This window comes from Leucopleurus acutus, assembly GCF_964270905.1.
Source record: "Leucopleurus acutus genome assembly, chromosome: 17".
Classification (NCBI taxonomy): Eukaryota; Metazoa; Chordata; class Mammalia; order Artiodactyla; family Delphinidae; genus Leucopleurus; species Leucopleurus acutus.
The window spans coordinates 83,738,588-83,766,265 of record NC_139159.1 but is presented as its reverse complement, the minus strand read 5'-3'; the positions used below and the strand labels follow the sequence as shown (position 1 = coordinate 83,766,265).

Below are 27,678 nucleotides of genomic sequence, written 5' to 3'. Positions count from 1 at the left end.
TTGATAGTTTATTTTTAACCAAAGTCCCCATTTTGTTCAGATTTCCTTAGTTTTTACCTAATAGGTCTTTCTATTCCAGGACAATCATCTGAGACATTCCATTCCATGCACGTCTCCTTACGTCATTCTCGACAGTCTCAGACTTTCCTGGTTCCTGACGCCCCTGACAGCTTTGAGGACGGGGCTGCTTCTGTGCAGAATGTTGCTCAACTTGGATTCGTCTGATGTTTTCCCCTCATGAGGAGTTGGGGTTATGTAAGTTTTTGGAGAGGAAGACCACAGAGGTGGCTTGCACTGCCCATCACAGCACGGCAGGGCACACCCGTCAACGTGACTCGTCACTGCTGGTGGAGGCCTGTCTGTCAGGCGTCTCCACTGTACAGTCTCTCCCCCCACCCCCTCCTGTACTCCTCAGAAGGAAGTCTGTGTGCAGCCAACACTGAAGGGTGGGAATTACGTGTCACCTCTTTGAAGGGAGTCAACAGAAGTAATGTGGAATTCTTCTGCATGGGACACTTGTTCCAGAGATATTCTGTTCAATTTCCTTCCTTTTTATATCTTCCGTTTCTGTCTTAACGTTTTCTCGCTGCTGCTTTGGGCAAACAGAGCGTCTTGGTAACACCTTTGGCGTCCTTGCTCGCCACTCCCATCGCGCCTGGATCTGTTGCCGTGGCTCTTCCCTTCTTCGTTACAGGTCACATTCTCAGGCCAAGTGGATCCTCTATTAGTTTTGACTAATAGACAAAGACACGAAGAATTTTACTACATTGTGTCTGAGTTTAGTTGTCTTCCTTTCAAGAGTACTGCACCCTCAGTTCTGCAGGAAAGGATCAGCCTGATCCTTTTTTTTTTTATGCGGCACGCGGGCCTCTCACTGCTGTGGCCTCTCCCGTTGCGGAGCACAGGCTCCGGACGCGCAGGCTCAGCGGCCATGGCTCACGGGCCCAGCCGCTCCGCGGCATGTGGGATCCTCCTGGACCGGGGCACGAACCCGTGTCCCCTGCATCGGCAGGCGGACTCTCAACCACTGCGCCACCAGGGAAGCCCTGATCCTTTTAAGGCTTGTTTTTAAGCTCGTTCACACTGCATTTGGGTAGCCTTTTCCCTGGGGCTAATCCAGCCCCACTTTCAAGGCGTGGCTGTTCTGAGGTCCGTGAAAGGCTCTGCATGTTAGAGCGGCCTCTCCGCTCTGGCTGTGAGGAATCAGATGACTCGGCAGCTCTAGGTGAGCCTGGTGATCGCTCACCACGCGGCTCCTCAGCGGCTGTTCTTTCCCTGGAAGTTCTGGGGCGGCATCCCAGGCTCCCCACACGGATGCGCAAAGCAGCACTCGACCAAGATCCTCAGGGGCTCACGTGCAGCTCCTCCTCTCTGGTACCAGGCCTTGCAAATTCTGGCTGTCTCACTTTCTCCAAAGGCCGGGCTCTCAGAGTCTGAACACTGCTTCCAGATAGAAAGCCTAGGCACCTGGAGGGCTCACCTGTCCTTCCTGTTTAACAATCCTGAACACTGCTGGTGGGTTGAGTCCATGTTGAATGTGTCCTGCCAGCCTGACCTTAAGGTGTGTTAGAAGTTTGAGAGGGCCTTCTGGTGAGTCCATCGCAGAGCCCGATGCCTCCTCCTCCTCTGCTGACCACGTGCAATTCTTGCAGGAAGTCCTGGCTTACCCTTGGATATAACGGAAACCAGTGACGGGAAATACGGCAGGACCAGGGAGAAGCTGCTGCCCAGCTGCTGGCTGGTGAGCAATGCCCTTGCCCCTGCGATGCAGTTCTTAGTAAATATCAAGTCTTACTGTAAATTCAGAGTCTGTGGCCCTATTTCCTACACAACTGTGAACAACCTGAAACGTATACAAAGTTTTGCATGTAAGTACATTTTTACAGAGGGAGGATCTCTGTCTTTGAATATTTTCTCAAAGCGCCCACAACTCAACAGGATTAACATCCACGGTAATTCCATGAGAGGCCTACCTGTACTTCTCAAGTATATTCCCAGAAAAAAAGGCCCGTTTTAGTCCCCCAGCCAAAGAGACTGGTGTGTGTGATGTGCTCCGGGAGCAGTGGGCGTGTAGCTGGCACCCACGTGCAGTGTGAGCACTAGAGCCGCGTGGACGCGGCAGCAGAGAAACGCAGCCTGGCGGGAGGACACGGGAGGCACAAGGCGGGGTGCAGAGGGGAGCTCGCTTTCGGTCCCCTCCCCGGCCTTCGTCTTGTCCTCAACTGAGGATAGGACCATCTGCACTGTCCTCATGTCATTTTCTTATTTCTGCTCAGGGTCGCAGCACAGGCCCCATGACCAAAGCATCCCGGCTCATGTCCAGCCGCTGGCCCCATGCTCGGGTCTCCAGGCCCAGCTGAACATCTGCACACGGGTGACTGCTGACTCAGTAACTGCCGGCGCCCTCCCAGTGGGAGGAGACTGTGGGGCAGCTGCCAGCGCCTCCAAGATCGGGAAACATTCAGGGAGCCGGCCTCCCTCCTTCCACAGCCTGCAAAGCCAGCCCCTGCGAGCCCTGCAGATCTCAAGGAAACCCTGCAGCCAAAGGTGCAGGCTCTGGGGTCTTCACCCGGCTCCCGTGATATCTGATGGGAGCTGACCGCTCATTCCAGGGTGGGTCCTAAGGACCCTGCTGACCACTCCCTGGTCCTTTAATAAAGAATTCTGAGCACACACGGCCCAGTGGAGGCAGGCAGGCTCAGGCTCAGGTGTGCTGTGCCCATCTACCCTCCCTCCAGCCCCTTCTGAGACCCCTGTGCCCCTCCTCACACCCCCCCCCCGCCCACCCCAGGACCGTGGAGGGAGGAAAGAGACAGGAGGCCACACACATAGCCTGCCGTTTATAGATCTCTGCTCGTCTCGTCCATCCATCCATCCATCTATACATTTACCTATATATCTCTACGGAAGGGGAAGGGGGGGACTCTAGTGTAAAAATACAAACTACAGTTCTTTGAGCACCAAGTACTGGTTAGTCCGAGTGTGGCCGGGGTCAAGCTAAGAAAGCAGGTAGGGACTTCCCTGGTGGCGCAGTGGTTAAGAATCCGCCTGCCAATGCAGGGGACACGAGTTCGATCCCTGGTCCGGGATGATCCCACATGCCGCGGAGAAACTAAGCCATACGCCACAACTACTGAGCCTGCGCTCTAGAGCCCACGAGCCACAACTACTGAGCCCATGTGCCTAGAGCCTATGCTCCCTAACAAGAGAAGCCACGACAATGAGAAGCCCGTGCACCGCAACAGAGTAGCCCCCGCTCGCCACAACTAGAGAAAGCCCGCACACAGCAACGAAGACCCAAGGCAGCCAAAAATAAATAAATATATTTATTAAAAAAAAAAAGAAAAGAAAAAGAAAGCAAGCAGGTGGGGTGGAGCCGGAGCCCGGACCCCACAGGTGGAGGCCTCGCGTTGCCCTCTACCCGGGAGACGCGGAGCGTGGCGAGGGCAGGCGTGAGCCAGAGCTGGACGCCTCTGGCTCCAGAGGTGAGCGAGAGACCGTGGACTTCGGGTCCTGCTCAGCAGTCCCCCAGCTCTTTGTCTGTTTCCTGATGTCTCTGGGACTCAGTTCCCGTGTCTCTAAAAGGCCGGCTGTCACCTCCACGTGGGGCTGTGGAAGGAGAGGAACCGATACCCGAGGGGCTGGGCCTCCCGCTGCGCAGAGGGACTGGATAGGGACAGCCGTGTCCTGTTTGGCAGGTGCAGGGGCACCGGGAGCCTCCAGGCCCCCAGCGCCCCTCACAGCCTGCACCGGGTGTGCCTCGGGTCTTTTGGGGCCACTGCCCATCCCCGAGGGCGGGGCGGAGGGCCTGCTGGGGCCCACCTGGCTCCCAGGCCGGGTGGAGGAGCAGCCCTGCCTGTCGTGGGAGCCCCGAAAACGGTCCTTGGCCAGCTCGGAGTGGCCAGGTGCGACCAGGACCCTCCTCGAAGGGTCGGTCTCACAGGGAGCTGGCGACCTGACTGCAGCGACTGCTCTCCAGCCAGCCCCTCCAGTGTGACCCTCTGACCCTCTGACTGCCCGTGCTCACATGGGACTCCCTAGGCGAAAGAGGCCCTCGCTCTTAGGGCCTCGAGGTGCCTGCAGCCTAAAAGCAGAGCCTCCTTCCCCTGCGCGCTCCCTCCCCCCGTCCCTGTCCCTTGGGAGTGGGGTCAGGAGAGCCGCTGCATTCGCCAGCTTCCCTCCCGAGGGCGGTGGGGCCTCGGGTCCTGCAGGGCAGCCCCGGCCTATTCAGCAGTGGCCCCACACCAAGCGCATTGGTAACTGGCAGGGGGTCTGGAAGCGGGGGAGCCAACACGACTCTCTGGGCAGCGACGTGCTGGCCGTCCGCTGGGCTGTGCAGAGGCCGCACAACACTGCCGGACTGGCCCCCCGGCCAGAGTTTCTGGGGTCGGAAGCCACTCCCCCACATTATCAACCTTGAGGGTCAGCCACCCCACCACCGCCTTTCCCTGGTCCCCTGGGTCAAACGCAGGGAGGGTCCTCAGCAGAATGGGGAGAAAACTTCCAGCACAAGGGGGAAGGCACCGAGAGCACAGATGCCAGAACCTTCCAAGGTCTCTGGAAGCTGGACTTTGGGCTGCAAGTCTGCAGAAGTCTCCATGAGGACTTTTTGACAGAGGCCCGGGGCTTGTGTGTGCATCACTGAGGCCTTAGGCAGGGGGCTGTCTCTTTTCTCGGGGCTGGGCAGCTCTGCAGACCGTGCCCAACCCAGAAAAGGGCTCCGTTTCTGTCCTGCCTAGCAGAGCCAGCCCGCCCGCTGCGTCCTGCACCAAGCACACCCTGCTCAGCCTGTGGACAGACCAGGGGGGCTCAAATGCACAGGCTCCAGTCAGCACCCCTCTACCCCCGGGGAGGAAGTGCCAGCAGGGCCGGCGGGTGGCGCAGCCACTGTGAACGAGGCTGTCTCAGGCTTGATGGTTCCCGCTTTCCTGCTCCAAGGCCTTGCCCAGAGCACAGGCAGTGGGACTTGGAGAACTTGCTGGTGCGGCTTCACCCGCTGCCTCACGATCTTTAAGCAGAAGCAGTGAGCAGGTCAAAAGTTGGGGCGATCACCCCAGTAGGACTAAGCTCGGAACATCCCAAAAGATCTCTGATGCCCCTCCCCAAACCGGGTAAGAGTGCTGCCCGGGAGTTAAGGGAAAGGGGAAAGAGGAAGAAGGAAGGATGACAGAAACATGGGGTCATTTCCTCGGGTCTGCAAAGTTCAAGGCCTGCAACGAAGGGATGGTGGTAACAGGACAAGCTTTAGGAAAGCACGGCCCCCTCTCTGGGAATGCTGCCCACCATCACAGAGACAAGCAGTGGGAATGCAGAGTGCCACATGGATGTGCTACTTGGACCAACACGAAGTGTCCCCCACAAGGACGCGGCAGGATTTCTAGTCTCTTTACTCCCTCTCCCCCTCTTGAGGCAGAGCTTCAGCAGACAACCCAGGAACGAGGACCCAGCCTCCAGTTCTGGGCTCGCTTCAGCCCTGACTGCTTCCTTCCTAAGGGCTTAAGACTATGAAAGACAAGTACTTAGGAGAGTCTGAGAAAGCCAGCGTCTGGACCCTCAGGAGAGCAAGCATGTCTGAAGGCGCCCAGGGCGGCCTAGGCCACCCATCTGCCGGCCCTGAGCTATGGCTCCGGCCTTCCCCGGACACGACGTCACAGCCCGGACGTGAACGGCAGATTCTCGGCCGCAACTCCAGACAGTCTCTGCTGTACCTCTGCAAGCCTGAATTGTCCGGTCTGCAGGGTCAGACCACGGAAACGAGCCTGCTGCCAGGCAACTGGAGGCAGGGACGCGAACGAAGACGTCCCGAGAGGAATGAAAAACAAAGTCGCTCTTGGGAAACCCGGCTCTGGTCTCCGGACACCGGCTCGAGACCCACTGGAACTTTATGACGTTTTGCTTTCTGTTTTCGCTCCTTTTCCTTTTCCAGTAGAGTAACGCCCTCCAATTCCTGTGTCAAGCCCTGATTTCTTCCCAAAGGCTGCCGACCCCACCACCCTGGTAACTCATCTAAGAAGCTACGGGGGCCACCTGGGCACAACGCTCGCCAGCGAAACTGGGCGCTGCCCTAAGGCCAGACGCGCTTCCGCAGTTGTCCCGCACATAGTCGGCGCGAGACCGAGGAGGAGAGGCCCCTCCTGCCCAGCCCAGGGGAGCGCGCGGCAGGAGCGACGAGGGGCGGCCTCGGACGCTCTTTCCCGACGCCCTGCTGCCCGCCCCCAAAAGCCCCGGGCCGGCGCGCCCAGCCCCTCACCGGGCTCCAGCAGATAAGCGCGTCCGTGTCCGGGTCGCTCACGAGGGTCCACAGCTTGGTCAGGAAGGCCGGGACGTTGCTGGGCCCCGCCGCGCCCGGGCCCACGGGCAGATCCATAGCGGGCGAGGCGGGAGAAACGGAGGTAGCGATCGCGAGGAGGGGCTGAGGGCCGGGCTAGCGCCGCCGCCGCGCCTCCCGCTCGGGCCGCGCCGCCGCCGCTCGCTGCGCACACACGGCCCCGAGCCCTAGCATGGCCGCCGCCATCTTGCGACGGGCGCGCTCCCGCCGGCGCCGCCCGCCCGCGTCCCCACGGCGCGCGCACGCCGGCCCCGCCCCACCCAGGGCCCGCCCTGCGCCCTCTGACCCCGAGGGCCCCGCCCCCAGGCCCACGCGGTCGTGTCGCTGCCGGAAGTGGCGGCGCGGGTCGGGGCTGGCCTGGAGCATGGCGGGCACGCGGGGCGTGGGGCGCGAGGCGGCGGCGGCGGGGTCGCTGCCGGGGAAGCGGCCGCCGGAGCCGGAGGAGGTGACCGCGGGCTGCGCGAGCGGGACGGGGAGGTGCATCTGGGCCGCACGTGGCGGCTCCTCGGCCGCCAGCCCCGGGGAGCCAGGCCGGGGAAAGCGGGGAGGAGGGTCGCCTGTCCTCTGCTGGTGGTGGCCTTGTGGGGGCGTCCTGGGCAGGGAGCACCCCCTGCGCGAGGGGTAGCCGGTGTGGGGCTGGGCTGTTCTGCGGTTGGAAGAACGTCTGGGCCGGAGAGAGCTAGGAAGGAGGGCTGGCATCCTGTGCGGCAGCCTCCCTAGCCCTTTGAATTGTGCTTCCTGCGTTAAAGGGATTTGAGCCTGCAGTAACCACTTGTCTGTTGATACGTTACTAATACGTCGCATACATTGTAAAAGAGCGTACGAGAATAGTAAGGCAGTGCCTGCTGCACTGGATGCATCGTTTCAACTGGACTCATGGCCACTCCGGGTTTCCAGCTGGACCCCAGCTGGGTTGTGGGGTGTCATCAAATCTCGGTGGTAGAAAGCCGCCGAAGGCTTGTACAGTCGAGCCTCTCTGAGCCGGGACTCCACGTTGCTGGGTTGTCCGGCTGCCCGCTCACTTTGCGACAAGTCCTCCTGGCTCTGTACCCATCAGCAGCCATTTGTACTTGTGCCCAAATCATTTATGCCGTTTTCACTTGCTGTTTTAATTGTGTGGCTTACTAAGTGTTGGAGTAGTTAGTGTGTGTCAGAGTCGTTTCTGTGGAAGCTGAGTTGAGTGCTGCCAAGTAATTGGTGAGTGCAGGCTGTCCAATTAGGTGAGAGACTTCTTAACAATTGAAAAGCAGCGAATTCTCCGTTCAGATAAATGCTTGCTAAAAGTCTGCAATTTCTTGTTGCACTTCTAAAAGGTCCGCACCGTGCACTGCGTCCTGTAGACTTAGGGATCGGGGAGTGTCTGGTCAGCAGAGCTCTGCTCGGAGGAAGCTCTGGTCCTACCCCTTGAGGGGGTGAATGGAAACACTTGCTTTTAAGTAAAGCTTGTGTAGTTTTTATGTCTTTTCAACCAACCTTTACAATTTACTGATCAACTGTTGGTCCCAATCTGGTTGGATACAGAGTCTTCTGCTTCAGGTGGGAAAAGGCCCTCAGGTTGGGGTCCTCTGCTTGCCCCAGACCCTGCCCTAGTGTCCTCATAGCTCTGGGTCTGTTAAGTGCCAGGGTGGGGTGTGGAGGATAGGGGGCCGGTGTGGGGGATGTGATGGGAACTGAGCTCCTTGAAGAGTCCTTGCCTTGTGAGATGCTAGGAGTTGAATGTCTCTTCCGAGGGCACGCGGCCTGCTGTCGGCGGAGGTGGGTGGTGAGGGAGGCCTGGGTTGGGTGGGTGGTTTTGGTGGAGGTGGAGGCTGTGGCCTGAGGGCTGTGGCCTTGGAGGCCGGCCACACAGAGCTGTGGGTCAGCGCAGGGTGCCCGCTGCGTGGGCTGTGGGCTCGTTGACACCATGCTCCTTTTAGCCTTCTCTCCTCGGTGCTCCTGGTCTCAGCCCTGGGCCTGGCAGCGATCCTGGCCTCTCCGACAGCGAGGAAAGTGTGTTCTCAGGCCTGGAGGATTCCGGCAGTGACGGTAGTGAGGCCGACACTGCGGCTGAGGAGGAGGATGGGGCCAGCAGCGATGAGCAGCACAGCGGGACGGAGAAGCCCCCCAGGCAGCAGGTGCGTAGGCAAGGAGCCTCCTGGTGGGCTCTCCCCCTGGATGACCATGGCCAGGAAAGTGCCTGGCAGGCATCGGGCTCTCTGGGGGCTCCCGGCAGTGCTTTCTCCCGTTCCTTGGGAACCCCAAGACCCTCGTCCCTCCTCTGGTGCAGCGGGGCAGGGGAGGGGGTGGGTGTTGCTGGTGGGGGCTGAGTAGGACGCTTTCTTGGAGCTGAGGTGCTCTGAGCTCTAGGGCACCAGTTTTCAAGCATAGTCATGTGCTCTGTTCATAGGAACCCCAAAAATCTACCTGCCTGGGCCCCCACACCTACCCCGGTGATTCTGATGTCACTTCTCCTGAGGCTCAGGCCGCTTTGCTAGACTCAGCTGTAGGCTGGGTTTCCTAGGGGCAAAGCCCAAGGTGGCATTTGTTTGCAGGGGCCTGCCTCGGGGGAGCTGGTGGCCCCGCACTTGTGGGAGCGAGTGGAGCTCCATCCACCTGGCCTGGTCTCGGGGGCACAGGAGCCAGCTGGCCGCCGCCTGAGGCTTTGCTGTCCTGCCTGTTGCTGTGACGATGGGGAAAGGCAAACCCCACTCTTGTCTTAAGTGAGGAAAATGACAGAAAAGCTTAATTTAAGTAAAACACAACACTGGTTGTTCAGAGCATCCTAGAAACGATCTTGTAACTGTTTATACTTTGAATGGCCGTGGTGTCCTGGAGGTTAGGACCGTGATGGAAACCAAAAGCCACACTTATTTGATCTGTTTCCTAGGAAGACAAGATTTTAAATCCAATTTAAACTCTCCACCCATTCAAGCTTTAATTGTAGCGCTGGTGCACAAAGAGAAGATGGTCCACAGACTGCCTTGCCCGTGCTTTATGGGCTTATGGGCAGATTTTTCTCCTTTTTAACTTTTTTTTTTAAGACTCATTTTTATTTATTTATTTAGTTATTTTATTTTTGGCTGCATCGGGTTTTAGTTGCGGCACACAGGCTCTTTTGTTGCGGCTCACAGGCTTCTCTCTAGTTGTGCCGTGCGGGTTTTCTCTCTCTAGTTGTGGCGTGTGGGCTCCAGAGCGCTGGGCTCTGTAGTTTGTAGCACGTGGGCTTAGTTGCCCTGCGGCACGTGGGAACTTAGTTCCCTGACCGGGGATCGAACCCGCGTCCCCTGCATTGGAAGGCGGATTCTTTACCACTGGACCACCAGGGAAGTCCCTTAACTTTTTAAATTTACAAAATATTCCCTCCTTGACAAAACGTTAAATCTTAGATCAACACTATTTGGTAAAGGACGTTTCCATTCGCTGCCTTCACTCTCCTTGGTGAGCACAGTTCATGGTTAAATTATCTTCCTGGATCTTTTCCTCCTCTTTTAAAATTAAGGATCGGGGCTTCCCTGGTGGCGCAGTGGTTGAGAGTCCGCCTGCCAATGCAGGGGACGCGGGTTCGTGCCCCGGTCCGGGAAGATCCCACATGCCGCGGAACGGCTGGGCCCGTGAGCCATGGCCGCTGAGCCTGCGCGTCCGGAGCCTGTGCTCCGCAACGGGAGAGGCCACAACAGGGAGAGGCCCGCGTACCGGAAAAAAAAAAAAAAAAAAATTAAGGGTCCACACGCTTAAGTTTTTTCCTTTAAAATAGGATTTTTATCCTCTTTTATAAGCAAAATTTTAGGAATGATTTTTAAAAGTTAAAGTTATTTTTAAAGTTATTTTTTAAATAACTTTTTTTAATAAAAATAATTTTTAGTGGAAATTCTCTAGGTTAGGTACTGCTGTACAGGCATCTCGAGGCTGACCACCTGTGCCCCGCGAGCCACTGGGCTTGTGCTGCTCCGCAGAGGTACCTGTGCCGCCGTCCTGGGTCTGCTGGCGGCCGGCTCAGCGGGTGCCGAGCTGCAGCTCGGCAGAGACTCCATGCCCACCCTCTCCAGAGGGTGGGGAGCCGTCCTCGCCCCTGGCCCTCGGCTCTCCGGGGTGCCCTCTGAGCCCTCTGTCTGAGGACGTCAGCCCAGGCCACCTGGCTGGGGGCGTCCTCAGAGGGGGTGAGGCTGCCTGTGGCTCTGCGCCCTCCCCAGGCGTCCCCCACTGGCAGCCAGGCCCTCGGGCCCTCCCTTCCGTGCTCCGTTGGGCCGGCGGTGCTCCCTCACCCCGCCTGGTCTCCCGCTAGTGCCGTGCTCCCCTCCCCGCGCGTGTGCAGGCTCTTAGCGCCCATCCGCATGCCCTGTGGGTCGTCCTGGAGCCCTGCCAGCTTCCCTGGAACCTGCTTGGCCTGGGCACTCACGTCTCTGGCTTCTTGGTGCTGTAGCTGAGGGGTGTTGGAGTATTTTCTTCTAAAGCGGGGACCTCAGTACTGGGTTGGAATTAGTCCAGGCCAAGAACGGGAACTGAAGAGGTGGGTGCTCTTGACTCCTGGTGGAAGTCCCCCCATCTCCCCTTTTCTTCCACCCGTTCCTCAGAAGCCATCCACCACTCCACCTGGTGTAGCTGGCGATTCTCCATGTCTCCTGTTCACGAACAGGCTAGTCAGTGCTTCCTGTGTGTTCTCCTGTCTCCCCCCGAGCCTGGCCGCACGAGACACCCAGGAGCGGCCCCCGTGACAGCCCTGTCATGCTCTGCATCGGGGCCCCCCGAGTCAGCCTGTCCCTCTCATCCTGCAGCTACGGCAGGGCTGCTAACCTGCAGAACCTTCCTACCACGCTGGGGAGTTCCGCTAGTTCAGGGCCCTCTCGAGGGTCTGCCGACCCACCTTCACCTGCCCCAGCCCGTGGGCTGTCCCCTGCGAGCAAGCTGGAGGGGAGCCCCGGGCCCCTGCCCCACTGGCCGCCCACACGCCTCCTGTTTCCACCCTCAGGTGGTGGCTCCTGCCGCCGGGCAGCCCCAGTCACCCAGGGCCCCTTGCTTCCCTGTGTGCCCCGGTGGCACTTGGTGGTGCTTTTGGGCGGGCTTTTCCGGTCCCACAGGTCTCGCGTTGCTGGGCCTCCTCTTTATTTCTCATCTTGAGTGGGCTTAGGTGCTGGCGGCCGTTTCTTCATTTTTGTGCTTGTTTAGATCCGTGTTTCTTCTGCTCGTCCTGTTTGGTTTGGTCCTTCCTCGCTTGTGTGGGTTTTCCCGTATTTTGTTTTCTTATTCTTTTGTACAGAAGTTCCCATCTTCACTAGTTGAACCTGCTTGCTACGTTCAAGAATGTAACAGGGCTTCCCTGGTGGCGCAGCGGTTGAGAGTCCGCCTGCCGATGCAGGGGACGCCCCGGTCCGGGAGGATCCCACATGCCGCGGAGCGGCTGGGCCCGTGAGCCATGGCCGCTGAGCCTGCGCGTCCGGAGCCTGTGCTCCGCAACGGGAGGGGCCACAGCAGTGAGAGGCCCGCGTACCGCAAAAAAAAAAAAAAGGAATGTAACAGAAGACCTAGTAGCGATGCCTAATGTGCAGCTAGCATCTCCCAGATAACTTAAGAGTCCTGCCTGTACTGTCTGTGCACTGAGCTTACTGCAAACCCTTGGGCAGGAGGAGCCCATCTGGGTCTCAGCTCAGCTCTGGGGAGTGGTGGGCAGGGCCGCCAGGAGACCAGTAGCAGCTGTGAGTCCCAGGCCTGTGCACTGTGGGGTCTGGGCGTTGGCTCCTGGGGAGGGAGTGGGCCCAGTCAGTGGAGGCCACCTCAGGCAGGATGTACCCGGGCCTGTCCCAGAGAGCCCCGGCCGTGGCCCAGCGTCAGACACTCTTATTTCTGGGGATCCGAGTTCAGGGCAGGTGGGGTGGTGTCGCATCTGGGGTGACATGATCAGTGGGTTTGGGAGATCCCACAGCCCCCCCTCAGCTGTGAAGCGCGTCAGCTTCTCCTGTACCCTCCCCAGGTTTCTAGTATGTTCTGCTCTCGGAGGGTGGTCACTCAGATCACATCCCATGTTCTGGGCTTCACTCACACGTCTGGGTGGGGTGACCCGAGTGGCTGGCTGTCACCGGGCATCTCACCTCTGCCTGCCTGTCCCCCTCTCGGGACTCAGGCCTCCAAGAGCGAGCAAGCCGTGCAGCAGCGCCTGGCCGTGGAGCTGCCAGTCATGTTGGGAGGCTGCAGCCCCTCCCAGGAGAGGCCCGTCCTGCCTCCCTTGGTCCCCTGGTCTGGGACATTTGCCTACAGAACCCCACTTCCCTCTGGTCCTGCCCGTGGGCCCCCAGCCATCCACATGGACACGTTTGCGAGCCCGCAGCACGTGGCGTTGACCCCGTCTTGGGGTGGGCGCTGGCGGCTCTGGGCAGTCCCTCGCCACCTGGTGCCTGTGCCTGAGGATGTTGGGGGCCAGGGCTGGGCCGCTTGAGAAAGCGGAGAGAGGGCGGCGCTGTGCGAGTTCTCCCTTTTTTACGGTGGCCACTGCCCGGCTATGGTACCTCTAAACTTTGAAGGGGCGGGGTTTGTTAGGTCCTCCTGGTCCCAGGAGCTGGGCCACGCCCCGCATCACGGCAGCCCCCTGGTGGCCACCATCTGCCTTGCAGCGTCACCTCTGGAGGGAGGATGTGGCTTCAGAGCCCTGCTGCCGTGAGGGAGGGCCCTCCTTGCCGGGTGTCCAGCTCTTTTGCCCAGGAACTCACAGCCCCGCTGCTGGGTGTCCCCTCCCCTTGCTGAGGTCCCGCCTGTGTCTGGTTCCGCAGGCATCACTGGGGCTGGCCAGGGCCCCGGGATGGTGGCCTGTCGTGCAGGTGGTGCTGGGCTCCTGGGGTCCGGTGCCTGGTGGGGGGCATCAGACTGGCTGGCGGTTGGCAGCCTTGGAGCACCGTGGCCTGCACTGCCGACCCTGCTGCGACCAGTGGCCTGTCAGCCACGGGCTGGCCTCAGGGGGCTGTGGAGAGACTTGCAAGTGGCCCGGCCTGGGGTCCTGCCAGCCCAGGGCCTGGGGCAGGTGTGTCCGCTGGTTGCTGCTGTGGGTGAGGACGGCAGGAAAGCTTTGGGTCCCAGGCTGGCCCTCTGCGCCCCCCGCTTGCCCCCACCCCCAGGCAGTGCTGACCCACTTTCAGGGCAGGGCTCCCGCAGCGCACAGCTCGGGAGCAAGGGGTGGGAGAGACGTGGAAACCGAATCTCGCCTTTTCCTGGCCTGGAAAGAAAGTTACTCTCCCACCCTCCTTACACCGAGGGAAAAACAGGAGGGAGGGAGAGCTGCCTTGCGGGCCTTTGGCTCCTGCCCGGGCAGGGGGAGCGGGGCTCTGGGCGGGGCGCCCGTGCTTGGGGTGGGGGGGCCCCTGCTACACTTTACTGCCCCTGGAGTCGGGGGGGGGGGAGAGACGGGCTGTTCTCCCCATCAATCCCAGTTCCGGTACACCAGGTCCCCCCGCCCCACAAGGGGAGAATCTGTTTTCCAGGTTGGGGTGTGAATGAGCAGTGGCACCCACTCACTGGCCCGGTGGGCGGGGTCAGCCTGGGGCCGGGTCCTCCCAGCAGTCTGAGAGTGTGGGTGCCTCTCTGGGCCCTTGGCCGGCTGCGCTGAATGTGGCCTCCTCGGGGCAAGGGTCTTGCCCTAGGAGTGGGTCGGCTGTGGCCCCTCTGCTGGTGGCCAAGAGCGAGTACCATGGCCTTCCCCTCGGTGGAACGGCTGCTGAGAGGCCTCGTCCCCTGAGCCCAGGCTGGCTCTGGGCTCGGCTGGGCCTTTGGGCCGGGAGCCCTGCAGCCGTTGTTCGCATTAAGGGGTGCGGGGGTGGCTAAGTGCTCCTTTGCCGGTGTCAGCCCCTCCCTGGGGTCCTCTCCCGGAGCTTGGACGTTATGATGGGTCCAGCCCTTGACAGAGGATGACCCTGGGTGGGACCCCCCTCCCTGAGAGGCCCACTTAGACCTGCGGTGGGACCAGGTTGGAGCCGCTTAGAGACTGGGGTGTAGGAACCTAGGCCTCAGCGTTGGCAGGAGGGGGCGGGCATCCTGGACCCGCGATCTGCCCCAGGCACAGGGCGTCAGTGTCCTGACATAACATAATTGCTCTCCCCTTCCCTTCCCAGGCCGGGACCCCTTCGCCGAGGACGGAGGTGACGAATGTGCGGCTTGAGGACGAGTACGTGGAGGACAGCTCTGACGAGGAGGTATGGCTGGGGCCGTGGCCTCCTCGCTCGCAGGGTGGGCTGCACTGCCTGGGCAGAGGTGGGTCAGGCCACAGCGAGGCCTGAGTGGGCGTCCTGGCCTGGGGCCCCAGTCCCCGTCTGGAAGAGCGATTCAGGGTCGGGTACACGTGACTGCAGGAGTGTGTGTCATCGCAGGGAGGGGAGGGCACTGGGCACCTCGCAGCCACCCCTGGGCCCTGGGGGGTGGGCGGCGGGGCTGGCAGGCGGTGGGCGCCCCTATGCTCTGGGCGGGCACCGATAGGCCCGGGGAGGCTTCGCCGACACCAGCCGGCCTGGGCTGGGCCCCAGGGGTGAGGGTGCAGTGACAGGCCCCACGGGCACCTGCACTGGGCACTGAGGGCAGGAGACGGGCGGCCCCGGTTCTCTGCCCCTTTCCTCCCTGGCATCCTGGAGGCCTGGGCCGCTGGGGCCCTCAGTGAATCTGGTCGTCCTTCCCACGTTTACGCTCTCAAGGGGAAAGCTTGCTGCCAGGCTAGGGGTGCTCGGGCAGAGGCTGCTGTGGCTCAGCTGCCCGGAGCTGCCCGTGGGTTCTGGGGGACGCTGGGGCTGAGGAGCCTCCCAGGTAGACGTGGCCGTGCTGCTCGCCCAGCCGCCCCCGTGCCCACTGCCCTGGCGTTAGCCCTCCGGGTGTGTGCCTCCTCGGGCTGGGGGGCCTGCAGAGACGGCGGTCCCCGCCGCCCGGTGGCTCTTCCTGCCGCCTGCCAGGGGCTGTCCCCGGCTGGGGAGACACGCGCCCCCCCCCCCCCCCCCCCCCCCCGCGCAGCTTCCACCCCCATCCTCTGCTCTCTTGGCAGCGGCTGTAGGAGCCTTGGCTGCGCGCCCGGCCCGGTCTCTGTGTGCTCAGAGAACAGACACAAAACAAAATAAATTGGTTTCCTGGCCGGGGCAGCGGGCGCGCTCGGCGAAGGGGGGCCGGGGCAGCTCGGCTCCCGGCCTGTCTCCCCCCCCCCCCCCCAGGGGCTCTGGCTGTCGGCAGCCACATCCTGTCGGCTACTTTTTTATATTCGGCATTTTGAGAAATCGATGATGATTGTAAATGGAGTGCAGAGGCCGGGGGAGGGGCTTCGGCCCGCCCGCGGGGAGGCGCTCCTCCTGGCCCGGGCTGTGCCGGAGCCGCCGGGGTGGGGGCTGCTTCCTCCGGCGATGACTATCCCATATGTCGCCTGAGTGACAGGGAGCCGTACTTCTGCCAGCACAGCCGGCTGTGGCTCGAGGGGGCGGCAGAGCTCGGCTTTCAGGGACCAGGCTGGCCTGACAGATGCTCTCCTCCCTGAGAAGTGCTGCCCCGGCCCCGCCCCCGACACACACACACACTTGTCGCCGCGTCTCTGCCGTCTGTGCAAAGCAGGGTGGGCTTCAGGGAAGAGGCTTGAGAGGTGGGGTGGCGAGCAGTCCTCTCGGGAGCCCAAGGGGCAAGAGCACGCGAGGGGCGCGGGAGCCTCCCCCACCCCGGGGCTGTGCCCTGGGTGGTTGGCACTTGGGAGGGGCCACCGTCCGCGAACACTTGGTCGCACTGTGTCGGGCAGCGCCTCCTCCACGCAGCATCCTTGGAGGTGGCCGGTGGTGCCAGCACTCCACTCAGGCCTTGGCCAGCCTCCAGCAGTGGTGTCCTGACAAGGCGTGCTCCTGGGGGAGAACCTGCGGTGTGGCAGTGCCCAACCTCCCCCTCCCCAGTCCCTGTCCTGCCCACCCCTCAGGCCTGGGCTTGAGGCCCGGACTTTCTAGGCCCTCTGACCGCCGGCCTCTGCCGTGCACGGCTTTGGGGGACCCCGGCCCCAGGCACTGACGGGTGAGCAACGGCCCTCCTCGGGAGACCTGGGTCCTGTTTCCGCACCTTGGCCTTCTCCGTACCTGCCCCCCAGCTCACATCCCAGGCAGCAACAGGGCTGCAGCCCCTGAACGTGCTGCCAGGCCACGCGTGGCGGGGGTCCTGGCCACCGTGAGTGGGGGAGCCCCGCTCCCACAAGTCCACTGCACCCCTCCCCCACAGACGTGATCTCATCCAGCTGCCGCCCCGGGAGGAGGGGCGGGGGCGGGGGGCTGGGCGGCCTTCGCAGCAGCGGGGTTCCCCCACCCTGCCTCTGGCCTGGGAGAAGCTGAGGCCTTGGGCGGGTGGGGTGGGGGCGGGGCTGCGAGCCCCCGGTGTCCCGGCCCTGCAAGGGTGGGCGGGCGGCGGGCGCATCTGCGTCCGGGCTGCGGTCCTCCCAGCTCTCCCGCCAGGCGCCGCTAATGGCCTCCCGGCTACTGAGCGGCAGCCGCGTCCTCCGGGCCCCGCCCCCGGCCCCGGCCCCCGGCGCGGCCCTCGGCCCCCGGCGCTCGCTTGCTGCTGGCAGCGCAGCCGCGGCTCGGGTTTCGAGCTGTTGCGCAGAGCGTGCGTCTCGGCCTCGCGGGCCGCCGGCCTCCCTGGCGGGCCCCCGTCCCACGGCCAGGCTCCGACAGACCCTCGGGTCGCCCCGGCCGCCTGGCCTGGGAGGGGCCCGATGACACCGTGGCCTCACAGGTGGCCGTGGGGGGGCTGTGGGTGTGGCGGCTGTGACCTCAGGGCGCCCCTGGCTGCCTTTGCCAGGCACCACCTCTCAGCCAGGCCCGCTGCGTTTGGGTGTGTGTGGGGTGCCCCCCGCCAGCGCCGCCCCCCCTGGGTCCACTTGTCACACTTGGGAGACAGGGTTCCCCCTGGGGAGGGCGGAGGGTGTTGGAGGATAGCAGCACCCTCCCTTTCACTGGGGCACCTGGGTGGTAGAGGCCCTGGCCTGCCCTGTGCCCACTGGAGCCAGTTTCCTGGGCCTGGGGCGGGGCGGGGGTGGGGTGGGTGTCGCCCTAGGGCTGGAGGTGTGGCCTTGGACTGGGGCTGGCTGGGCAGGCTTGTGGGGGCAAGTTGTGTAGGAAAGGCGGTGAGCGGCCGGCTGCTGAGCAGGGCCAGCATGTGTCCCGGCCCAGGCCGCGGCTGCCTCGCTGAGGACAGGGCTCGGGGTGGGGGGCTGGCCGTGTGTGGGCAGGGGCTCGGGGCGAGTCCTCCCGAATGAGGTCTTAGAGGGGCTGGGGCTGGGATGTGTGAAGCAGCGTAGTGGGCCTTTGGCACTTAGCAAGGGGGTCCCAAGCCTGTGCCCACCTCCAGCATTCCCAGGGGAGTTTCTGGGAGCCCTTGCCTGCAGGGAGCCGAGATTCGGGTGTCCCACGTGGGAATGCCCGCTGGACCCTGGCCAACCCCAGGAGGTGGAGGGGCAGGTGGGTGGGGGTCTTGGGTATCTGAGGACCCAAGAGCAGGGGCAACCTCGGTGCCCTCTCCCCCTCCCCCTCCCCCATGGACCCCTTGGTGGGGGAGTGGACTTGCTTCTCTCTACCCCAGCAGCCGTGGAGGCACTGGTCAGGGGTCAAGGAGTGGCCTCGGAGGGGCCCTGTGCCCACACGACGTCCGACGGCTCGGGTGGGTCGGGCCAGCAGCACTTCTGTGAGGACGGCAACTGGGAGGGACAGTCTGACGGAGGAGGTTTGGGAAGGGGGTTCCGAGTTTCTCGCCCGCCCCACCCTGGCCTGGCTGGCTACAGCTGGTGGGCCCTGCTTCTGACCCCGACCCCTGCCGGGATCCCCTCAGCTGGCTTTGGTCTTTGGGGCAGGAAGAGGCCGAGTGGGACCTGGCTTTCTCCCCTTGGGCCCGTCGACCAGGACTCAGGACTCATCCTGCCAGCACCTTGTGTGGGTTCAGCTGCAGCAGGTGGCCTGGGGCACGTGGCCTGTCCTCCTCCCGCCATGGAGTGCGGGAGAGAGGAGGCGCAGGAAGGCGGGGGGCGGGGGGGGGGCTCCGTGTCGGGGGAGCTGAGGGAACACTGCCGGCATTGTAATCGGAGAGGGGCAAGGGGAAGAGAGAGCCCGAGCGAGGGCGGCTGACCCCGCGCTCCCCGGGGACAGGTGGGAGAGGCGGAACGAGGAGAGAGTGAAGGATTCCAGAGGTGGGCCGGCTTCCTTTCTCTCAGACAGACACGGGAGGGAGGTGGGCAGCGGGCCAGCGCCGTACCTGCAGTTCCAATCTGCGGTCCTGACAGCTGCAGCCACTTTGGGGAGGGGGAGGGGAGGGGGGGGCTCTGCGAGAGCGGAAAAATCCCAGCCGACACATCAGCCGGTGGCCGCCTGTGTCCGGTGCAGCCTGGGGGGCGGGGGACCCCTGCCGCCCGAAGGCTCGTCCTTGGGGCATGGCGGCCCCCTGGGAGAGCGCAGGCTGGGGGCTGTCTGGGCCCTGGAGGGGTCGGCGGGCTCCCGCCCCCACGGGGTCACATGTGCTTCCTGGCAGCCCGCAGGTGCTGCGCAGGGTGGGGGCCGGCTGGCCTGCGGGCGCAGGCGGCCTGGCGATGGATCACGTGGTGCCGGCAGCAGCTCGTTCCCCGGGCTGGGGACAGGGAGCTGACAGCCTGGCCCCGATGGCCATCAGAGCGTTTCCAGGCCTGCTTGGCCCGAAGAGGCGGCTGCTGGCCCAGGGTGCGGGCTGGGCCCTCCTTTAGTGCCGCCTCTGTGGGGCACTGGCACGCGGAGGCTCGGTGGAGGGGCGAGGCTGGCGTCCTGGGGAGGAAGTGGGGTTTGTGGTGGACGGGGGCCTGGCGGCTGCCGTGAGTAGCCAAGTGGACTCTCGTGGGGCTGCAGGGGCTCGGGCCGGCCCGCCACCCCCAGTCTGGTTTGAATTTCTGGAGCGGTGGAGGGTGACGGCGTGCCCCTCCCCGCCCCCTCCCCTCCCTCTCCTGCTGGCTGGCGGGCCAGGCTCTCAGCCTCTGCTGCTACCGGTGCAGCTCAGGGAGCGACCGGGCCCACTGCCCGGGCCCGAGGCTGGCCAAGCTGCAGCCGCTGTCGGAGTCACAGGCCCAGCAGCCGAGGGCCTGGCCCACGCGCCCCGTGCCAGGACCTGCCGGCCCCTGGGGACCGTCCCAACGGCCTGTCCTCTCCTACCGACTTGGCATCTCCGAGGCTCCCTCAGCCCCTTCTCCTCTCCTGCACCGGCTCCAAGGGTCCCTGACACCCATGCCCCTCCGGCCTCGCCCTGCCTGTCCCCCTCACCCCGCACTCTTCTCTCAGACCTTTGTGCAGGGCATGCGGCCCCCTGCCCCCTGCCGCCCATCGTCTTCGGGAGGATTTGTGAGGGAGGGTGCACTCCCACCTAGCCCAGGTATGGAGAGGTGAGGCCGGTGGGTGAGCGGCAGGTGGGCCACAGACTGTCCCCACAGAACTGCACTGGTGCCCCGGGGAGCAGGGGAGGCAGGCCGGAGACCCTGGGGGGCGTCCCTGCTTGCCCGCGTGCCCCTCTGCGGGTCGCGTTCTCGCAGTGTCCTCAGTGCCCCGGGGCGGAAGGGGTGCCTTTCTCATCCCCCAGGCAGACCCCCACATTCCTCCTGGGTCCTGGCTCTCCAGGCAGGCGGGTGGGGGTGACCGAGCATGCCCTCTCCCCCCCTTTGGCTGGCCAGCTGTAAGCTCCTGCAGGATTAAGGAGAGGAAATTTGGGGTTGGGTTTCTCTCTGAGTGGAACCTGCCGTTGTGACTTTTTATCCTGTTATATTTCTATCAGATGGGACACAGCCCCCTTCTAGTCCTTAATGGCTCTGGCTTTGAGAATTTCCTCCAAAATTACACCATCGCTTCCTGCTTCTCGGTTCCCTGGAGCCCGTCTGTTCAGAGGAGGGGGCGGCTCTAGCCCTGCCCTGTTGCGGTGCCCACGTGGGCCTCGGCACCTGCCCTCTCCCGGGGTCCCTGAGCCTGCGCTGAGGGCTTGCAGGGCCCGGGGCTGGCACCTGGCGCTCATGGCCATTCCCCGCCCGCTGGCCGGAAGTCAGGCTGCTGGCCAGCCTGGGGGTGCTGGGGTGGCCTGCACAGAGCCGCCCCCACCTCTCTTCTCTGCTGTGCCCGTGGAGCTCGCGCCACTAGTCTATAATTGTCACCTGCATGATTTTAGTGGTCCACCAGCTGTGCACAGCTCTGGGGAGAGGCCTGGATTGCCCTCCTCATGGGCATGTGGCCTTTGGGGGAGTTCGGTGGGTGGGTGGGTGGTGGGCAGCCAGGGGTCCTCCCGGTGTGAGCAGTGCTGCCGGGGCCAATTGCAGGGCTGGGGGCAGGGGTGGGCCCCAGGGGTACACACGGGCAGCTGCCACCTGGTCCATGCTCTCAGGCCTGGGGACTCACTCTGCCAGACAGTGCCCCTCGCTTACCCTCCCCCACAGGCCCACTTCATGGGGCTCTGTGGGCAGAGGCTGAGGTGCCGAGGCCCTGAAGAGCGACCAGTGAGTTGCATGCCGCAAGCACTGAGGACCCTTCAGGGCACTGGGACACCAGGCAGGCTCTTGGAACGGGGGTGGGGCGAGACTGCTCCCGGGCCTGGGCTGCCTGTGTCCTGCTCGGTCCCTCGCCCTCCTCTCCCTTCACAGGTCTCCTTTGGACCCCACGCCGTAGTTCCCTGGTCGGGGGTGCTGGGCGCGCCGGCCCTGAGCCCTGGAAAGTGGGGGACCTTCCCCGAGAACTGGGCACCTTGGCCCACGGAGCCCTGAGGGGTGGGAGGGTGGGCTCGGGTTCCGGCTCAGGGTGGATTCGCGATTGCTGGAGAGGACAGTGTGCGTCCGTGTTTAGAAGATAATTGTTTTGCTTTTAATTATACAAAGTTTCCAGACTTTATATTATCGTATCAAAGATGCCAGCACATAGCGACCAGAAGAAAACCAGGTTGGGAGCCAGCACGGAAAGTTCCAGTGGGGCTGGGCAAGTGCTGGGCCAGCTCTGAGCCCCACCGCCTGTCTGTCCCTCGGCCCCGCGCACAGCTGGGGCAGGGCTGGCCGGGGGCGCCCTCGGGGAGGCCTGTGCCCGAGCCAGGTCCATGGGGGCTCTCCGTGGACGGCCCCGCAGTGTCCGCCTGGGGGCGCCCTCGGGGAGGCCTGTGCCCGAGCCAGGCCCATGGGGGCTCTCCGTGGACGGCCCCGCAGTGTCCGCCTGGGGGCGCCCTCGGGGAGGCCTGTGCCCGAGCCAGGCCCATGGGGGCTCTCCGTGGACGGCCCCGCAGTGTCCGCCCGGGGGCGCCCTCGGGGAGGCCTGTGCCCGAGCCAGGCCCATGGGGGCTCTCCGTGGGCGGCCCCGCAGTGTCCGCCTCTAACTGCGAATCGCCGTCGCCGTCTTTCTGTCTCGGTCCTTGCCCTGCAGAGGGAGGGCAGTGTCAGGGCCCACGCAGAGACCAGTGCCAGCCTGCACCTCTGCGCTTCCCCTCTGGGTGCTGTCTCGGGTGGTGGGGTGCTGAAAGCACCCCCCTTCCACGCTCAGCCCAGCCTCCCCAGGCGGCTTGGGGAGGGGAGTATGCTGCTGCACAGCCGAAATTGTAAACTTAAATTTCCCAGATGCTCAGGCCCCAGGAGCTCGCGCGTGCCGTCTGGAGAGGAAGTGGGGACTGGGGGGAGCGCGCCGTATTTTCTCCTTGCCTGCTCACCCAGCTTTTCCAGTGCCACCAAGCACAGCAGAAGCCGTAAATCACGGCCAGCCAGCGTCTCCCGCAGCGGGGCCTCTCCCCCAGCCCCCAGTCTCCTGCCCGCTCCTGCCAGCGGGTCCCACCGCTGCACTGGTGTCCGAGTGGGCAGCCCCAGGGGCAGGGGCCAGGGGAGGGCAGGCAGGTGCCCGATAAGCCTTAGGCCAGTGGCAGAGCAAGTGGATCCCACTGCCCCTGAGTCTCTTTCCCCCGGGGGCAGGGTGGGTGGCCAGAGTTGCTTGATCCAACCCTGGTTTGGTCCCCTAGCTTCCAAGTTGGTGTCGGCCCTGCCTCAGTCTCCTCCCCCATCTGGCCCTGGGTGCCCTTGTCTGGTCCCCGTGGGAGCCTGTGTCCAGGGGACTCGTGGGGAGAACGTCCAGGGAAGGCCCGGCCCCGCCTGCTCCAGCTGCGCTCTCCTCCTCGTGCTGCGCCCCCCCCCCCCCGCCCCGGCACGGGGTTGCGCGTGGGTTAACAGGTGCTGCTGGGGAGCTCTGCCTGCCTCTGGCCCCGCCCTCTCTGCCAGGCAGGTGTGGGTTGCACGGGTGGTTTGGAGGTGGGGGGCGCCCCATCCTCCTCGCCTCCCTTTCTGGGGACGACCCGCGGCCAACACTCACCAACTTTCTTTGGTTGCTGAGGCAGAAGGTGCAGATCTGTTTGGGCTGGGCGTTCTCGCCGTCGCGGGCGGGGGGCGGGGGCGGCGGGGGTGGAGGGCTGCCAGAGCGCGCCGCGTGGAAGAAGGCGGGCCCCGAGTGGCAGGGTTGCCCGTCGCCGCAGGCCTCACCCACCAGCAACACGTTGCCCAGGTGCGAGATGTAGCTGGAGGCCAGGCGCAGGGTCTCGATCTTGGAGAGCTTGCGGTCGGCCGGCTCGGTGGGGATGAGCGTGCGCAGCGCCGTGAAGGCCGTGTTCACGCTGTTCGTCCGGTCCCGCTCGCGCGCGTTCGCCGTGTGCCGCTGTCGGGGCTCGCGGCCCGGCCGCCCCCCAGGCCCCGGGCCGCCGCCCCCCGCCCGCCGGCCCCCGGCCCGTCTTCGGGCGCCCTGGAGGCCACAGCGCGCCGCGTGCACGCGGCAGGGCTTCTCGTCGGAGCCCGAACTCTCGCTGCCGCGGTCCTCGTCCTCCGACAGCGGGCTCACCTCGGGGTACAGGTAGCGGCCGGGCGGTGCCGAGCGCAGCATCGCGAAGGACATGGGGCCGGCGGCCGCCGTCAGCTCCGCGGCGCGCTGTGCATGCCGCTGCCGCCGCCGCCGCCCAGGCCAGGGGGGCGCGGGGTCTCAGGGCTCCCGCGGTGGCGGCTGCGGCGCCGCGCGCACGTGTGCGTCCCGGGCTGGAGCAGGGCCGCGGGCCGGGCCTTTATAGCCGAGGCGGCCCCTCCCCCGCGCCGGCCCGCCCTCCTCCCCGCCTCCCAGCCCCTGGAGGCCGCTTGGAGCAGGGGCCCTCTGTCCCTCTGCCTTCTCGCGCCACGGTGAAGGGGCCTGGAGCATCTTGCTGTCTTTGGGGGATGCGGGGAAAGTGGGAGCCCCCTTCTGGGTGGTACCGGGGCTGTGCCGCCTCCTCTCCTCCCTCTTTGCGGGGGGGCAGGAGGGTCAAGCAGGACCCATGACCCGGGCCTTCTTCCTTGGCATGACCAAGTTAACCCAGCTGCCCTGGCCCCAGCGCCTAGCCACACCCTGTCTGTCTCTCCCTCCCATGTACACTTGGGCCTTCTGTGCCCGGAGGAGGGGGCAGAGAACAGCTTTGAGGGGCTGGAGTTCAGCCCCAGCTCCCTTGGCCGCCCCCTCTCAGGTTTGTGCCTGGGGTGGCCTGATGACACAGCCTGTGTCTCCTGCACCTGCCCCCTCCTGGCATCAACCTCCAGGTCTGGCCCAGGCTGTGTGTGCCCACTTTACCGGGTCCTGCCTGCGCTCCTGCTCTGGAGAAACCCCCACCGGCACCCCGTTCCCCTGCTGAGTGCTCCCGTGGGCCTTTTCTCTGGGCCACCGACCCCCCCACCCCCAGTCTGTCCAATTCAGGGATGGCTGTGTAGACTTGGGGGTCACAGGAGAAGGAAGGGCATTCCTAGCAACGGCAGGGACACGCGGGGGCACACCTGGAGGATGGGCAAGCGGGGAGAACTGAAGTCGGCAGGTTGGGGGCTGGGGGCAGGTGCAGAGGGGCAGCTCCCAGAGGGCCCTGTCCTGCTGTAAGGGGGAGGGGTTCCCAGGCTCCCGGCCGTGCTGTCTCGTTGGGGCCACTCCTCCCGGGGCTACTGTTGCAGGAAGCGGCCGCCTGGGCAGCAGTCTCTGTGCTGGGTGGAGGGAGGGTGGCGGCTGGCAGGGGCCTCGACCAGGAATGTGTGTCCAGGAATGTGGCTGCTCTGCCCGCTGAGGGTGGGGTGGGGGGCAGGGCTGGGGGGCTGGGGAGTCCCTGAACGCCTGCAGGTCACAGTGCGGTGGCTTCGGCGTCCCTTTGTGGTGGGGGGGTGGGGTCTTCCCCAGTCCCTGCCCGTGGCTACCCGGTTTTGCCTAAGGCCCCCGCCAGGGGAGGGAGCCCACGGGCGATGAGGTCACCCTTGCCTGTGGCTGCCCGGAGCCCTGGCCAAGGAATCCAGGGGGAGGCTCCGGCGTTGGCGCTACTTCAGTGGAAAATGTGAAGGTACAGCTCCGGCGCCTCTGAGGGCCAGGGGGTGGTGGGGGACAGTGCCGGCTGCCCTGCCACGTCACACCCCCGGGAGAGGGCACAAGGCAGGGTGCCCGGGCGCTGCCCCTGGCTAGCCTCGAAGCCCGTCCCTTTGCCCTCACCTTTCCCCCTCGCCTGTATCTTCTGGGGGGCTTGGAGGGACGGGTGGGCACAGTGGGTGTCCAGTGCCGATATGCTGGCCTCCTGCCCCAGGACATCCGGAACACGGTGGGCAACGTGCCCTTGGAGTGGTACGATGACTTCCCCCACGTGGGCTACGACCTGGACGGCAGGCGCATCTATAAGCCCCTGCGCACCCCTGACGAGCTGGACCAGTTTCTGGACAAGATGGACAACCCTGACTACTGGTGCGGGCGTGGGGCGGAGACTGTGGGGTGGGACAGGGCCGGTGGGCTGGGGCGGGGCGGGATGGGGCAGGGCCTCGGCGCTGACGGGCAGCCCCTAGGCGTACGGTGCGGGACCGGATGACGGGGCACAGCGTGCAGCTGACAGATGAACAGGTGGCCCTGGTGCGGCGACTGCAGAGAGGCCAGTTTGGGGATGTGAGCTTCAACCCGTACGAGGTAAGGGGCAGCCGCTGTCCCCAGGGTCTGGGGGCACCTGCGGGGCCCGGGCCCACACCCCTCTGTTCGTCCCCGCAGCCGGCTGTGGACTTCTTCAGTGGGGACCTCATGATACACCCGGTGACCAACCGGCCTGCTGACAAGCGCAGCTTTATCCCGTCCCTGGTGGAGAAGGAGAAGGTGGGTACGGCCCCATCCTCCGGCCCACCCCTGGCCACCTGCCCCCGCCCTGACCCTGCCACCTCTGCAGGTCTCCCGCATGGTGCACGCCATTAAGATGGGCTGGATCCAGCCTCGCCGTCCTCGGGACTCCACCCCCAGCTTCTACGACCTGTGGGCCCAAGAGGACCCCGACGCGGTGCTGGGCCGCCACAAAATGCACGTGCCTGCACCCAAGCTGGCCCTGCCGGGCCACGCGGAGTCCTACAACCCACCTCCCGAGTACCTGCCCAGCGAGGAGGAGGTGAGCCTGGTGCAGGCTGGGGTCTGCCTGCCCCCGCCCGCCCCGCGCTCCGGGCTCACTCCTGCCTTCACAGCGCATGGCCTGGGAGCAGCGGGAGCCCGAGGAGAGGAGGCTCAACTTCCTGCCGCGCCGGTTCCCGAGCCTGCGGGCTGTGCCTGCGTACGGCCGCTTCATCCAGGAGCGCTTCGAGCGCTGCCTTGACCTCTACCTGTGCCCACGGCAGCGCAAGATGAGGGTGTGCGGTGGGGGGTGGGGGGTGGGGCTCCCGGGCGGGGGCGGGGAGTGGGGGTGGACACAGCTGACCCCACGTGCTCCTCTCCCAGGTGAACGTGGACCCTGAGGACCTCATCCCCAGACTGCCCCGGCCACGCGACCTGCAGCCTTTCCCCGCGTGCCAGGCCCTGGTGAGCAGACAGGGCGGGGCGGCTGGCAGCACAGTTCCGGGGCTCCGCCCCTCACCGCCCCTTCTCTGCAGGTCTACAGGGGCCACGGCGACCTCGTCCGCTGCCTCAGTGTCTCCCCGGGTGGCCAGTGGCTGGCATCAGGTGGGCCTCGGGCGGGGCAGCCCTGCCATGGGGGCTGGGCTGGGGGCCGGGTGCTGAGAGCCCATCCGCTGTGCTCAGGCTCAGACGATGGCTCGGTGCGGCTCTGGGAGGTGGCCTCCGCCCGCTGCGTGAGGACCGTGCCCGTGGGGGGCGTGGTGAAGAGTGTCGCCTGGAACCCCCGCCCGACCGTCTGCCTGGTGGCCGTGGCAGTGTGAGTATGAGGCCGGGGGTGCCCGCGCCGGCGGGGGTGGTCCTGTGCCCGGGGGCCTTCACTGGGCTCTGGCCGCAGGGAGGACGCGGTCCTGCTGCTGAACCCGGCCCTGGGGGACCGGCTGGTGGTGGGCAGCACGGACCAGCTGCTGAGCGCCTTCACCCCGCCCGCGGAGCCTGCTGCGCAGCCCGCCCACTGGCTGGAAGCCTCGGAGGAGGAGCGCCGGGTTGGCCTGCGGCTGCGCATCTGCCATGGCAAGGTGCGGGGGCTGTGGGGGAGGGGGAGGGCGGGGGCGGGGCGGGGGGCGCGGCTGAGCCCACCTCCCTTCCCGCAGCCAGTGACGCAGGCGACGTGGCACGGTCGTGGGGACTACATGGCCGTGGTGCTGGCCACCCCGGGCCGCAGCCAGGTGCTGATCCACCAGCTGAGCCGGCGCCGCAGCCAGAGCCCTTTCCGCCGCGGCCACGGCCAGGTGCAGCGCGTGGCCTTCCACCCCGTGCGGCCCTTCCTGCTCGTGGCTTCCCAGCGCAGCGTCCGCCTCTACCACCTGCTGCGCCAGGAGCTCACCAAGAAGCTGACGCCCAACTGCAAGTGGGTGTCCAGCCTGGCAGTGCACCCGGCAGGTGAGGGGGCGCCCTGGTTGGTGGGGGGCAGGTGAGGGGGCCACCAGGTCCCTACCACCGCGTCTTCCCCCAGGCGACAACGTCATCTGTGGCAGCTATGACAGCAAGCTGGTGTGGTTTGACCTGGACCTGTCCACCAGGCCGTACAGGGTGCTGAGGTGAGGTGCTGGCGGGTGGCAGGCTGCTCCCTACTCACCCCCCCACACACCCCCCTCAACCTGGTCCCCCCCTCAGGCACCACAAGAAGGCCCTCCGGGCCGTGGCCTTCCACCCCCGGTACCCGCTCTTTGCATCTGGCTCCGACGACGGCAGTGTCATCGTCTGCCACGGGATGGTGTACAAGTGAGTGCCGGTGCCCACCCGCCCGCCCGCACCCCGTGGGGGCTGTGCCGCCCACGTCCTGAGCCTCTCCCTTCCCCACAGCGACCTGCTGCAGAACCCGCTGCTGGTGCCGGTCAAGGTGCTCAAGGGGCACAGCCTGGCCAGAGGCCTGGGGGTGCTGGACGTGGCCTTCCACCCCACCCAGCCGTGGGTCTTCTCCGCCGGGGCTGACGGCACCCTCCGCCTCTTCACCTAGGTGGCCCTGCTTCCCCGGGGGGGGGG

At 64.9% G+C, this 27,678-nt stretch overlaps 3 protein-coding genes across 6 annotated transcripts in view; 1 reads left to right on the top strand and 2 right to left on the bottom strand.

Moving 5' to 3' along the window:
- Positions 1-6,430, bottom strand: part of HSF1 (heat shock transcription factor 1) — a 19,311-nt gene extending 12,881 nt beyond the window's left edge. For all 3 annotated transcript variants that reach the window (XM_082858622.1, XM_082858623.1, XM_082858624.1), the window contains exon 1: positions 6,251-6,430. In XM_082858622.1, the coding sequence (XP_082714748.1) occupies positions 6,251-6,367 (117 nt within the window). In that variant the 5' untranslated portion in view covers positions 6,368-6,430. The remainder of the gene's footprint in view (positions 1-6,250) is intronic.
- Positions 6,383-27,678, top strand: BOP1 (BOP1 ribosomal biogenesis factor). 2 transcript variants are annotated; one of them, XM_082858620.1, is made up of 16 exons: positions 6,383-6,773; positions 8,245-8,442; positions 14,398-14,478; positions 24,863-25,017; positions 25,116-25,233; positions 25,312-25,413; positions 25,484-25,696; positions 25,770-25,931; positions 26,020-26,100; positions 26,172-26,241; positions 26,320-26,452; positions 26,531-26,711; positions 26,787-27,075; positions 27,149-27,233; positions 27,310-27,417; positions 27,499-27,678. In XM_082858620.1, exons 1-16 carry the CDS (start codon positions 6,501-6,503, stop codon positions 27,650-27,652), a joined length of 2,403 nt encoding a protein of 800 aa, XP_082714746.1. In that variant the 5' UTR covers positions 6,383-6,500; the 3' UTR covers positions 27,653-27,678. The 2 variants fall into 2 exon arrangements, with proteins under 2 accessions (XP_082714746.1, XP_082714747.1); XM_082858621.1 differs by having other exon boundaries at positions 6,661-6,773; positions 26,172-26,220.
- SCX (scleraxis bHLH transcription factor) lies at positions 21,628-23,181 on the bottom strand (the record flags this gene model as incomplete). The annotated part of the gene is made up of 2 exons (XM_082858551.1): positions 21,628-21,672; positions 22,609-23,181. The coding sequence occupies 2 exons, from the start codon at positions 23,179-23,181 to the stop codon at positions 21,628-21,630; spliced, it is 618 nt and encodes a 205-aa protein (XP_082714677.1).

Excerpts from the sequence above, each read along its gene's own strand:
- BOP1 (XM_082858620.1), top strand. The coding sequence starts at position 6,501 with ATGGCCGCCGCCATCTTGCGACGGGCGCGCTCCCGCCGGCGCCGCCCG. Across the intron at positions 25,932-26,019 it reads CACGGCAGCGCAAGATGAGG|GTGAACGTGGACCCTGAGGA; the intron begins GTGTGCGGTGGG and ends CTCCTCTCCCAG. Across the intron at positions 27,076-27,148 it reads CCTGGCAGTGCACCCGGCAG|GCGACAACGTCATCTGTGGC; the intron begins GTGAGGGGGCGC and ends GTCTTCCCCCAG.